We start from the raw sequence: 12,500 nt of genomic DNA on the forward strand, positions 1-12,500 counted from the left end.
TCTGGTTGTAAATAAAAAATGTTAATAGTCATTTAAGCTTTGTGAAACTGTGGTCAGAAAATTGATATAAGATTAATTTGTTATAAAAAAAGTATTATAACTTGGAAAGAAAGATGAGCAATTTTATAGCAATCTTTTACTCTGATTTACTTAACAATATATTGCATATCTGTTTACTCCTGCTATGTTCAAAATACATTATATAACACTTGTTTTTCACCAGTTTTTTAAATCAATTTATCTTAAGCAGTAAAAAAAAACCTCCCTCTTATATCTAATCTCTAGACTATAAAACGTGTTTTGATATTCTGAAGTTTCATGAAAAGTGTTCATTTCTTTTCCTCCCCAGGACTCACAGACAAAGACAACATGAACTCCGACTCTGCAAATAAAGCTCACAACAAGGTAAATGCACACTCCAGCACACTGCAGATAATGAAAAAAAAATTCCTGCATGGCAACTTGATCCCTTGAATAACCCTTGCCAACTCATTTCAAAGAGCTGTGCCCTTCCTCCAGCGTGAATGAACCGAACTCACAGCCAACACACTGTGGCCCATGCAGTCCCCGTTGTCTTTGATTCCTCTCGTTGCCTACTTTAGTCAGAATATCTGTTTGGAGAGGCCATGGAGAGTTCAGCAAAAGTAGTCATTATTGTCTCACTGGTAGAAAATAAAGGGCTTATTAAAAATCTTCTCAGTCCATCACAAAAAACTATATCCATTCAGTATGTAGAAAACCGAGTAGGATTACAGTAAATAGTAAAGTGATCAACAGAGCCCTGACATAGTGCACTGCTGCATACTTTTTATGTTTGTCAGTGACTCAGAATGCCAGAATGGGTTTTGAAGGTGTGTGTACTTTGAGAAGAGACAGTGATGACTCACAGCTGTGGTCCTCTGTAGTTATGCTAATGCTAGCTAATACATGCACATAGGAAAAAGGGTCCCATCTGCCCTATTAGCATGCCAGCCTTTGTTTTATACAAATGCAGCTCTTTGTGTGTGTGTGTGTGTGTGTGTGTGTGTGTGTGTGTGTGTGTGTGTGTGTGTGTGTGTGTGTGTGTGTGTGTGTGTGTGTGTGTGTGTGTGTGTGTGTGTGTGTGTGTGTGTGTGTGTATGCACGGGCACATCTGCTCCTTTCTTTTTTTTCCCAAAGGTGCAGGTGTCTCTCTCTGTCGGATGTATTTGTGGAGATGTTTGATACAGTTTTACAGCCATTATTACTGTACTGTATTTACCTTGATTTGCATTGAACTCATTTGCAATGTGTTATTCAAAATCAAAGGAATTAGTTAATTTGAATGGCCTAATGTATTACGTTTTTAAACCTGGGTTCGTTTACCTCGGTACTGAGATCTGTGTTAATATTGTAGTCAGTTTGCGGCGTAGATAACGCAATCTTGGCGCATGTTCATGTTCAACTGATATATTGTCATTGGCCTGTGCTTGTCTTCAAATTGAGTTCTCAGATTTGTTTTCTCTCTTAACTTTTGTCAACGTAAACATCACAGCATGGAGTCGGGGCAACTACTGCAAGTGTTGACTGAAACTATCAGTCCACCAAGTGTGCCTCTCTTCCCTGTGTTTTGCGTAGATTCCATCAGAGAAGCTTCAGAGAGCGGGGAAGGTTCTCCGCAACGCCATCCTGTCCAGAGCGCCACACATGATTCGCGACAGGAAGTACCACCTCAAGACATACAGGTAAGAGTACCTTTTGTTTGTTACACCGACTTTTTGTTTGCTCAGAAAAAAGCACATGACAGATTAAAAAAAAAAAGTCTGTTCATTTTATACCTGTTTGTTGTATTGCAGACAATGCTGTGTAGGCACAGAGCTGGTGGACTGGTTGGTGCTGCAGAGTGCATGTGTGCTCACACGCTCCCATGCTGTTGGGATGTGGCAGGTGCTACTTGAAGAAGGGGGGCTCAACCATGGTAAGTATAACTTTGGCTTCTTATTTTGCTTTCTAATCATAATGTGTGAGTTCAACGTTTCCCCTCAATGCACACACAAATCAAAAACAATAGCCAGTCCAAAATCCACTCTTAGAAATTAGCAAAATAAAACATTTTAGTTTCACTGTGTGTTGTTTAATGTATGAATAAGGATAAAGTGATCATCAGAATTTGAAGTTGTTTACAGACTCACAGCGTCTCTGTCTGGCTCTAAGCTTAACATCTACACTGTTTAATTGGCAGACTAGATACCAGCATGGAAATCTAATTAAAAGACTTGCAGCAGGAACATGAAATATAGATTATAGCTTGATCGCACTTCAAAGAAAAATCTTGAATATAAAATGATCTGAGTGAAGAAAATAACTGCTGAAAATCACCAGGCACATATATAATGAGTGCGTTCTTATATTTTGTCTAATTTTAACTTGGATGTGCTGTTCGTATGTTCTTTAGTGGACCAGGAGCTGGGCTTCCAGGATAAGTACCTGTTCTACCGCTTTCTCGATGACGAGGAAGAGGACACACCGATGCCTAGTGAGGAGGAGAAGAGGGAAAGTGAAGAAGAGTTGCCAGAGACCATTCTCTTCCTCGCTCAGATTGGACCTGACGCATTGCTGCGCATGATCCTAAGGAAATCGTCAGTAACATAATACAAGACAACTAGAACTCACACTACCATAGCAACACAACTCACATAACATAATGCCAGTTAATCATCTTATATATGACTTTCTTTATTTCAGTTATGTAGATGAGTTTGAATGTAATGCTCTGTACAATCATGATAAATAATATTTAAAAAATATCTGTTGTGAGCGCAGCACTTATTTACATTACTTATTTTAGTGCAGCTAAGAAATAAAGTGTGTGTGTATGTAACCAGTTTATTCTGAATAACCTCTGTGCGTGTCTGCAGGCCCGGTCAGAGGACAGGGGATGACCTGGAGATCATCTATGATGAGCTGCTTCACATCAAGGCCTTAGCTCACCTCTCCAACACTGTGAGTCAGATGCTCCTTTTTTTTTTCTTAAAGGGACAGTTCAGGTTTCCAAAAATGCCAGTATTACATCAGAGCCAATTACTGCAGTCTTTTTGTTTTAAGACCAGAGGGAATAATGATACTCACTGTCAGCATCTCTCTTATCAGCATGATAGTACACAGTTTTACACAAACAGGCCTTTTTTGCTAGCAAGTACACACCATCAGAATCATGTGTAATCTAATCATGTAGAATAAATTGTATAGCCATTTTCACATATGCACTCCTGGAAATATCTAGACAATTTCAGGAGAAATGTTCCTGAAGTTCCCCTGACCTGGCTGTTCAACTGAACAACAATATCAACAAAAGTGCGGAGAAGAACACAGTGCTTAACAGAAAACATAAAGCAGCAGTTTAATTACGTGCACAGACATCATTGCAGTCGCATGCATACATACTATGCACCCTGCACTGTTCACAGGATATAAATGACCACACTCTCCTACTCACTCGAAGTGAATTCTCTGAATAATATCTTGCTGCGTTCTCACATCAGCACACTCGGACTTACTGCAGACAAAATACGAGGGGGCTGTCTCAGTCTGGGGGAAAAATTTGGCTGTATGCGTTGACACAAGTTTTTCAGGAGTTTTCTTCAAGTGTGAAATCGCTATGGGAGATTCAATCTTTTATTTATAGTTCTATGGATAATAATGTAATTATTATAAATGAAAAGGTACACAAATCATATTCCAGGAGATGAAAAGGGTTCTAGATGTTTTATCATTAATATTAAAGTTATCTCCATTATCCTTTGGACATAATGTTTCTAAATAGACATTTCATTAACCTCTTTGCATGTGCTGTTGTTATGGACTGTAAAAACTCCCAAGTCACTTTGGATATTCATTAAAAACAAACCTATGCTTTTTACTGTCCTCTTACTGCAACATTGCAGCTAAAGCCAGTATGACTTAGAAAAGTCTTCTGTTTTTTTAGGTGAAGAGGGAGCTGGCAAGTGTTGTGATCTTTGAGTCCCATGCAAAAGCTGGAACAGTGTGTAAGTTTTTCAATTGTCTTTTTTTTTTGTTCTAGAATCCTTTTTTTTAATCGTGTACAAAGTATGTAACTGCAGGGTGTTGGAAGTCTTACATGGTCCCCCTCCATCTGCTAAATTTTCCCCCAAATCACCACAAACTCTCAAGGATATTAAAACCTTAGCTAGCTGTGGTACAACACTTTTTCACATTATTGCCACTCTGCATTTTTTTTTAAGTGCTAACTTAACTTTAAGAGGGGTTTCGGTTGACCTAGTGGTAAGGCCTGAGTGTTGATGTATTCAGAGGAAGTGTAGGTCACAATGAATCTGAAAAGATGTCTATCATATCTGTGTGTTGACATCGGAGATGAACTGTCACATATCATTTCATTGCCCTACCCCTGTGCTGCTTCTTGTGTCCTAATGTGTGCTATTCTTTCATGTCATGGTAATATGTGTTTTTCCTGGTTATCTTCCAGTGTTCAACCAAGGAGAGGAGGGGACATCATGGTACATCATTCAGAAGGGTTCAGTCAATGTGGTTATCTATGGCAAAGTGAGTTTGCTTAAATCTATTCATCCACCTGGATGCTTAGGTGTCTCTCTTTGACACATACGGGTTTATCTTTGAATGTATTATGGATTGAAATGTGAAGCTGTTTTTGTCTGTATGACAAGACCAACAGTTTTCTCCCTGTGGGGCTGGGAAACACCAGCAGAGGAGTTGAGCAAAGAGTGCTCTGCTCACTGTGACTCATCACTATGATTTAAAGGCTTAGGGGATTGAAGGCATGCACAATTTTCACACTGCTGATTTACAATCATTGTACAGGCAGAGATACTCTACATTCCCATGTGTGTGCATAAACATTGATCCCACATGTACATAAACACATGCACTCATTAAACATATACACACACACACACACACACACACACACACACACACACACACACACACACACACACACACACACACAGATATACAAGTACAAATGAGTCATCCCAGTCCCCAGGCTCCTGAATTTTCTGATATTTCTTCAGAGCTTAAGATGAGTAATAAATTGTCCTTGTGTCTGAGCTTGTTTGGTGTTTGGAGGGTATTTATTTATGTGCGCCCTTGCATGCGTGTCTTAGGGTGTGGTGTGTACGCTCCACGAGGGTGATGACTTTGGAAAGTTGGCCCTGGTTACAGATTCACCTCGTGCCGCCTCCATCGTCCTGAGGGAGGACAACTGCCACTTCCTGCGTGTCGATAAGGAAGACTTCAACAGGATACTCAGGGTGGGCAGGGGAGATGTGCATTTAACCTGTGATTTGATACAAGAGAAGTCAAGATCATCGCCTTGGTCTATACTTAAACAAATACTATTACAAGCGATGAATGTTGACAAAGTCACTGCTATATCTGCATTTCAGTCACTTCATTTCACTGAACTCTTTCATGAATTTATTTGGCTCTCTAAAGCTCTAAACACCAAGTCTTACCTTTACCATGATGTATGTCTCCCCCCTCTGGCGGAGAAACTACATTACATTTAAAATGACACATTTTTGCATCCAACATGGAGCGATACATCTTCTTTTTTTTTTTTTATTAACGCATCTTGTTGTTTTTTATAGGACGTGGAAGCCAACACTGTGCGCTTGAAAGAGCATGAACAAGCTGTGCTGGTGTTAGAAAAAAGTCCTCGTGCCTCCACCCTGGGAAGCATTAAGTATGTGTGAAGTGTCTAGCCCAGACACTTACAAGTAAACAGTAGAATATAAATCTCATTTGACTGTCTCATAAAACGGGGCTTGTGTTTTCTCAATGAAATTCTTCTTGCCTCTTGCAGGTACACTGTTATTTCAGGAACGCCAGAGAAGATTCTCGAGCATTTCCTTGAGACCATGAGGATGGACATACACCACAGTGAACCAGGTAGCCTTAAAGACCCAAAAAAAGAAACTTCATGTATTATCTATATGGTTAAGATAGATCAATGGATGATAAAGGAAAAACGGGTATATAGAGAGTAAGGCAAGAGAAATGCTTTAATAATTAATGGACATTTGAATGACCTTTGGTGCTAATGATTTTCTCCCCTGTTGCTGTCTGTTTCCTCCTCACCTGGCAGACCCAGCTGTGGATGATTTCGTCCTCATGCACTGTGTCTTCATTCCAAACAGCCAGCTGTGTCCTCTCCTAATGGCACAATATCCTTTTCTGACTCTACGTACTTGTTTTAATAATACTTGCTGTCTGGGATGCCCTCTTGTAAAGTTAGCTGACTTAAATGTTTGTCACTCTAGCCAGTGTGTTATGTTGACAGGCCCACTCTGTTTGTGTGTATTGTTTGGTGCGTACTATTACAGTGGTACTGACAGCATCTCAGATTTTGCTGTTAACTGGTCAATGTGGTGAAAGTGCTGAAGCAGCAGTTGACTGTCCAGCACTAATGAACTGAGCACCCTCCTACCTTCACACCTCCGTCACAAGTTGTAATCCTAGTTGAGAAGGTTTTGGGTCTTGGTCATTAAAATGCAAGTGTTTATCTACACACTTGCACTTCACTATGGCTGCACTGCTGATATCCCCTCATTTGATTCTTAGAATCCAGACCACTACCCATACTGACATATATTCACTTGACAAAACAAATGGCACTTCACAAATGAGAAGCAATTTGTAACTCTGACACCCAGTGTTTCCAGTTGGTACTGCAGTCCAAATTCAAAACATTGGAGAGAGCTGACTCACCCCGCCCCGTCCTCCCTGGAAGAGATGTGCCATGTTGCAGACACGGAAGCTTCAGTGTTGAGTCCTCAGGAAGTCTGCCGACCATTGAAGCCAATGTTGCATGGAGGCCGAACCTGGTATTGCAAGGCCACGTGATGCCACTGGGCCGAGAAAGACTTTCTTATAAGCTTATTTGGAGAGATAAAGTGGATAACTTTTTTTGGGGTACATTAACTTCCCGAAACGAACACTGAAATAACCCATTTTGAAATCATTAGTTCCTAAAATGTGTAAAATGAATTTAAGGCTGAATTCAGAGATATTTTTGTAGACATAAAGAATGCAGATTAGAGCCACTGAACTGCGACTCTAAGTGCACATGCTCAGTAATGTGAAAGATCTGGGCACTATTAAAGCAGAGGCTTTTTAGGTCAGGTAGAATAAGTTATATCTGAAGCAGTTCGCTTGCTTACTTCCACCGCTGTAACACCTGTTGGTTTGCCATGTAACTGGTCTCATATCTGGCAAACCGAGTGTGTCCAAGACCGCTATGTGGGGGTACCCAAAAACCGCCTACCTTCTCTGGTAAAAACAAATACTGACCACTCAGGATGGTAAACTTAATTTCGAAGGACTTATACTGGCTGCTGCAATGTTGTCAGAGAAGCCAGCACTTCAACATAGAAGGTTTCCTTATTGTTTTCCTTACTGTGATGATGAAGTAAGGTTATTTTATGATTCAATCCAGTAGATATCTTACATGTTGCTCCTTCACATCACATTTTTACTATATGTCAGCTCCTTAATCCTTTACTGCACCCTGGTGACTTATTTCAGTCATTAGAACACGTAAGTGTGGGAGACTATAACCTCATTGAGGCATCACCCTAACCAGGATTATGACACCAGTTGCCCCTGACTACAAGTGTGTACTGGTGGCTAATCAATGGCCTTTATTTTATAACCCTGATGCTCCAAAGCTGGCTATTGGATGCCTCTAAGGTTGCCACACTTTCAAGGTAAATATCTAGATTCTGACACCAGCCCCCAGTTTTCAGAATGATCAGACTCACTTCAGACAAAAATCCCACAAAGATTCTGCCCTTAACTGGGCTAAATTAATTTCCAAATGCGTGATCTTGTCACTTGAAAAGTACAGCAGATGAGCTCCAAGCCATTACAAAGCAAAGTTGGTTAAGATCAATCGACTTTGAAGGATGAGTATTTCCACATCCACTGAGCTCTCCGTCAAAGGGCTTCACTTTCAAACTTTAAGACCGATCAGTTAAAATTTCTTCTGGCCTTCCCCCTAGTCCTGCAGGTCCTCCCAAGGTTCTTGCAGGCCCTCCCAAGGTTCTTGCAGGCAGCACCAGCCTAGGTGCAAGCCAATGGTGTGCAAGTCCTTCCATATTAAGATGGCTGACTGATCTGTGCTCCAACACAAGGAGGAGTAAGATACTCTAGCCTTTCTCTGACAACTGCTTTAATCTTTAACCTCATGTGCACCTACCATGCTGCTGCCCCGCCTGGCTCTGAACAGGAGAGGTTGGAGTATGCAATCAACAGTAAGAGAAGAGTCCTCATAATAGCCCTGCGCTGGGCCAACACACACACATACATGCTTCAGGAGGAGCCTGCTGCCATCTCTTTTCTTGAGGTGAGCAAAAGCCAACTTAACAGTATATAAGAATAAACGTCAGAAACAATGCAGAGTATAGACATGGTATAAGTGTGTTTTTTTTTTATCTCAATTCATTTAGGAGTTGTACGGAAGTGTATCAAACGATTCTCGGATTTTGAGAGCTTTGAAAGACCTGGTTCCCGACTTGGAGAAAGTCGTTAAATTACAGTATGTTCACTTGCGCCAGAACATCATTCTTTCACTGTGAGGCTTTTTATGGCAGCCATATTTATTGAACACCATTTTGCTTTTTGTTTGCAGATCAGAGGAAGCCAAAGCCACAAAAAAGGTACATCTAGACTTCTTTTATAACAAAACTTCACAGTGCAGTTTACAAGTTACAGCGATATGAAACTGCACATCTTCTTGTGTAATTCAACAGAAAACCCTCATACGACAGTTCAGCAACGGGGAGGAAAGACTGCAGAAAAAGCAGCCAATTAGGAATCAAGATGACAGTAAGTTATAGTGTGCGTGTGTGTATGTTTTTTTTTTTGTACTTTGCGAGGGGTGTGCCCTGAGGAGAAAGGTATTTTAACAACTGTTTGCAAGATTACATTTTAAAATGAAATGACGTCCTGCGAGATTAATCGTATAATTAAGCAATCCCTGACCCTTTCATTAGTACAAAAGTCAGACCAAAAATGTATTTGTATCTGTGTGTGTGTGCGTGTGTGTATCCAGTCCTACTGAAGGTGTACTGCAGCGATCACACATACTCTACGATCCGGGTTTCCGTGGCCGCGACGGGAAAAGAAGTCATCAGTGCCGTTGCCGACAAACTTGGCACCACTGATGAGCTCTTGTTGGTTCACCTCAGCTCTGCTTCTGGTGAGTACAAAGAACGATAGAAACCTGAAGGGGCAGTTCACCAGAACAGTCCCTATGTACAGATTTTCAGTATTTTGACATAGACAATGTGCACTGTCTAAGTCGAGGTCCATAATAGTGTCACTGTTGTCCAAATGTGTGAGGATTCATCTTGTTGATGATGTAAACATGACTTTCCCCATTTTCGTTCCAGAAAAACTAATCCTGAAGCCTAACGATGCGTCGGTGTTTTCTACTCTGAGCATCAACGGGCGATTGTTTGCCTGTCCCAGAGACCAGCTCAACAATATAGTAAGAGATGAAGGTTTCCCCCGTTTACTTTTTTAATTCATCATTGTCTCAATAACAATGGATTATTGTTACATTAGATTTTCTGTAGAAGTATGTTTGTGTGATTCCACCTATGTGCCTCAGGCTCCTCTTCCAGACCAGGATGGTCCCACTGCAGGCTCCATGTCAACTTTTGAGCTGATGAGCTCTAAGGACCTTGCATACCAAATGACTATGTTTGACTGGGAGCTCTTCAGCTGTGTGCACGAGGTATCACGCAAGCAAACGCTAAGAACCAGCTCAGGCTAGTGGTTCAACACTGCTCTTTGCAATCATATTGTTGCGGAAAAATCTAATTTGAAATTAGTTCTGCATCGAAAACCTGCTCCCCCAACTAACGTCTCCTCCCTCTTCTCGCCAGCATGAGCTGCTCTACCACACGTTCGGCCGACAGAGCTTCAGGAGGACCACGGCCAACCTGGATCTGTTTCTGCGGAGATTCAACCAGGTCCAGCTGTGGGTGGTCACTGAGGTCTGCCTGTGCGGACAGCTCAGCAAGCGAGTCCAGCTGCTTAAGAAGTTCATCAAGATAGCTGCACAGTGAGCAAGACATGTCACACATCTATTTTGCAGACTTGTTTGAGAAAGATTCTCTTGATCTTTTCTGCTTTCACTGCATTTTCTGTATGTCTTGCTTTCTTGTATTTACCTGTAGCTGTCGGGAGTTTAAGAACATGAATTCATTCTTTGCCATCATTATGGGGATGAGCAACCCTGCTGTGAGCAGACTGAGCCAGACGTGGGAGGTAAACTTTGTCTTTTGACTGTCTGATACATGACCAGATCTTCAGTTTCCTTAAATTCTGCTGTTCAATTTTTTTTCCCTCACAGAAACTCCCCACCAAGTTTAAGAAGTTCTATGCCGAGTTTGAAAGTATGATGGTGAGTTGCATGACAATTTGTATACCTCGTTGTATTTGAGGCATAGATATACTCTAAGGAAAATCTAAACATTGTAAAAATGTTTTGTGTTGGTTTTTACTGCATTCCAAATATCTAAGAAATTTCAATTGTTTATGTATTTTATAACAGGACCCATCAAGAAACCACCGCTCTTATCGACTCACAGTCACAAAACTGGAACCGCCCATTATTCCCTTCATGCCCCTTCTTCTTAAAGGTATGACATGTGTCTCTGGCATGATTACGCCATCACAGAACTATACTCTGGGCAATCGTAAAATCCTTTGGCTGTCATCTTACAACAATACAGTATATGCTTTGGGACAAAGGGCAACAGGCTTCTGGTGTAGCAAGAGGTTAGCGATAAAGAACTTAAGACCAAGACCTCTTTTTAAAGTGCTTTGCCTTCATTTACAGCCAAACAATTACATTAAGTAGTGAGAATGGAGTTTGTTTTAAAAGACAATATCTAAGTGCAAATTGTAAGCTGCACTATTGCAGTTTATTTGCAGACGTCTGTTTAAAATTGATGGATTCTGGATGATTGCTTTTTTGCCTCTTTTGCAGACTTTTTCTTGTATCAGATCAAATCCACCTGATTTATAAAGCACACTTTTAAAAAGGACCAAAGTTCTGTACAGTCAAGTAAATGAGCAAAAATAAAAACACACAAAAAAATATCAGTAGAAAACTCCTTTAAAAGCACATAAAAACATGAATAAATGTAAAGCTGAAACCCTAGTGGGCTGTACTCCTAGGACTACAAATGAAAATCAGAACACTTCCATTACAAAAAATCGATCCCTGCACCTACATAATCAGTAGATAGAGAGTAACTCTTGGAGAAATGTGGCTGTTTTCAAATGTAAATGTTTGTTTCCACAGATATGACATTTACACATGAGGGCAACAAGACCCTGATTGACAATATGATCAATTTTGAGAAAATGGTGAGTATCTATTCAAATTGAAAGGGCAGGTATTCATTATAGGGATGTGTTTTATGAATTACCCTGTTGTTCGCTCAAGTTTAACACAAAGAGTTACTTCTCCTTATCTTTTACAGCGTATTATAGCCAACACAATTCGGCAAGTGAGGCACTGTAGAAGCCAACCATTCAGTAAGTCTTGTCATTGCACATCGGCACATTTTGATCACACGGCTGTAAATGCATCTTTTAACCACATTTGTCTTTTCTATGACCACATTAGATCCGGACATATGCCAGCCTAACAAAAACCAAGCAGATGTCAGGGGTTACGTTAGGAAGCTGTGCGTGATCGACAACCAGAGGGCGCTGACTCAGCTCTCTTACAGGCTGGAGCCTCGACGGACATGAGCACCAGATCTTCCACCACCATCGCCTTTTCTGTAACGTTAGCATAAAAAAAAAAAAACACACACATTACCTGGATTTAATAACTAACACGGCTGGTTGTAAAGTAGCAAATCACAACTGTCAATGACTCTAGTACTATCATGGACCATTACGGATCAAGGACTTGTACTGTGCCATTAAAAGCCTCTTCCTCCCGGACAGAAAGTGTTCAGCTGCTCTCTTGTCGCTGTGTCTCATCCCCCCCCCCCCCCCCCCCCCAGACTTAGGGCTGTAACTGTACTAGTTGTTACTGTTTGGGACCTGTTAGATAGAACTGTAGTGTATAGAACTTGAATCAATATCCTGCATGACTGAACTTCATAAGCTCTGTGTTCTATACAGTGGATTTCTATCAGAGTGTCCTGTTATGTTGTGCCACCCGAGATCAGCCCTAGTTTACAAAACATTACTGTACTTGCCTGTAAATCAAACTGTACTCTCCTGATGGTCTTAATCATAGAGGGGGAAAACACATAAACCATAGTAGCCTAGACTCTTCATAACTTCTTTGGAATATACAGATTAATATGAAATCCGAAAATACTTATCCACTTTATAATCTACATGATTGTATCCAAAACTTAAAAACATCTTTAAGATTGGATGTCTAGCTAAATATCAGTGTCCTTTAATATGAAGACACTTCAAAACTACTACAACAGGAGTATTAG

The 12,500-nt window shown here is 40.7% G+C and overlaps 1 protein-coding gene across 2 annotated transcripts in view; it reads left to right on the forward strand.

Moving 5' to 3' along the window:
* Positions 1 to 12,500, forward strand: part of LOC109984083 (rap guanine nucleotide exchange factor 4-like) — a 24,940-nt gene that overhangs the window by 11,985 nt on the left and 455 nt on the right. For both annotated transcript variants that reach the window (XM_065953930.1, XM_065953931.1), the window contains 25 exons: positions 350 to 405; positions 1,597 to 1,703; positions 1,815 to 1,936; positions 2,414 to 2,597; positions 2,877 to 2,961; positions 3,944 to 4,004; positions 4,463 to 4,539; positions 5,121 to 5,267; positions 5,607 to 5,701; positions 5,822 to 5,907; positions 6,104 to 6,182; positions 8,212 to 8,362; positions 8,466 to 8,554; positions 8,648 to 8,675; positions 8,769 to 8,844; positions 9,071 to 9,217; positions 9,411 to 9,508; positions 9,632 to 9,757; positions 9,909 to 10,087; positions 10,203 to 10,293; positions 10,379 to 10,429; positions 10,580 to 10,667; positions 11,336 to 11,400; positions 11,517 to 11,571; positions 11,663 to 12,500. The exon at positions 11,663 to 12,500 is cut by the window's right edge and continues 455 nt beyond it. In XM_065953930.1, the coding sequence (XP_065810002.1) occupies positions 350 to 405; positions 1,597 to 1,703; positions 1,815 to 1,936; positions 2,414 to 2,597; positions 2,877 to 2,961; positions 3,944 to 4,004; positions 4,463 to 4,539; positions 5,121 to 5,267; positions 5,607 to 5,701; positions 5,822 to 5,907; positions 6,104 to 6,182; positions 8,212 to 8,362; positions 8,466 to 8,554; positions 8,648 to 8,675; positions 8,769 to 8,844; positions 9,071 to 9,217; positions 9,411 to 9,508; positions 9,632 to 9,757; positions 9,909 to 10,087; positions 10,203 to 10,293; positions 10,379 to 10,429; positions 10,580 to 10,667; positions 11,336 to 11,400; positions 11,517 to 11,571; positions 11,663 to 11,790 (2,471 nt within the window). In that variant the 3' untranslated portion in view covers positions 11,791 to 12,500. The remainder of the gene's footprint in view (positions 1 to 349; positions 406 to 1,596; positions 1,704 to 1,814; positions 1,937 to 2,413; positions 2,598 to 2,876; positions 2,962 to 3,943; positions 4,005 to 4,462; positions 4,540 to 5,120; positions 5,268 to 5,606; positions 5,702 to 5,821; positions 5,908 to 6,103; positions 6,183 to 8,211; positions 8,363 to 8,465; positions 8,555 to 8,647; positions 8,676 to 8,768; positions 8,845 to 9,070; positions 9,218 to 9,410; positions 9,509 to 9,631; positions 9,758 to 9,908; positions 10,088 to 10,202; positions 10,294 to 10,378; positions 10,430 to 10,579; positions 10,668 to 11,335; positions 11,401 to 11,516; positions 11,572 to 11,662) is intronic.

The sequence above is a fragment of the Labrus bergylta genome, chromosome 4, assembly GCF_963930695.1.
Source record: "Labrus bergylta chromosome 4, fLabBer1.1, whole genome shotgun sequence".
Lineage (NCBI taxonomy): Eukaryota > Metazoa > Chordata > Actinopteri > Labriformes > Labridae > Labrus > Labrus bergylta.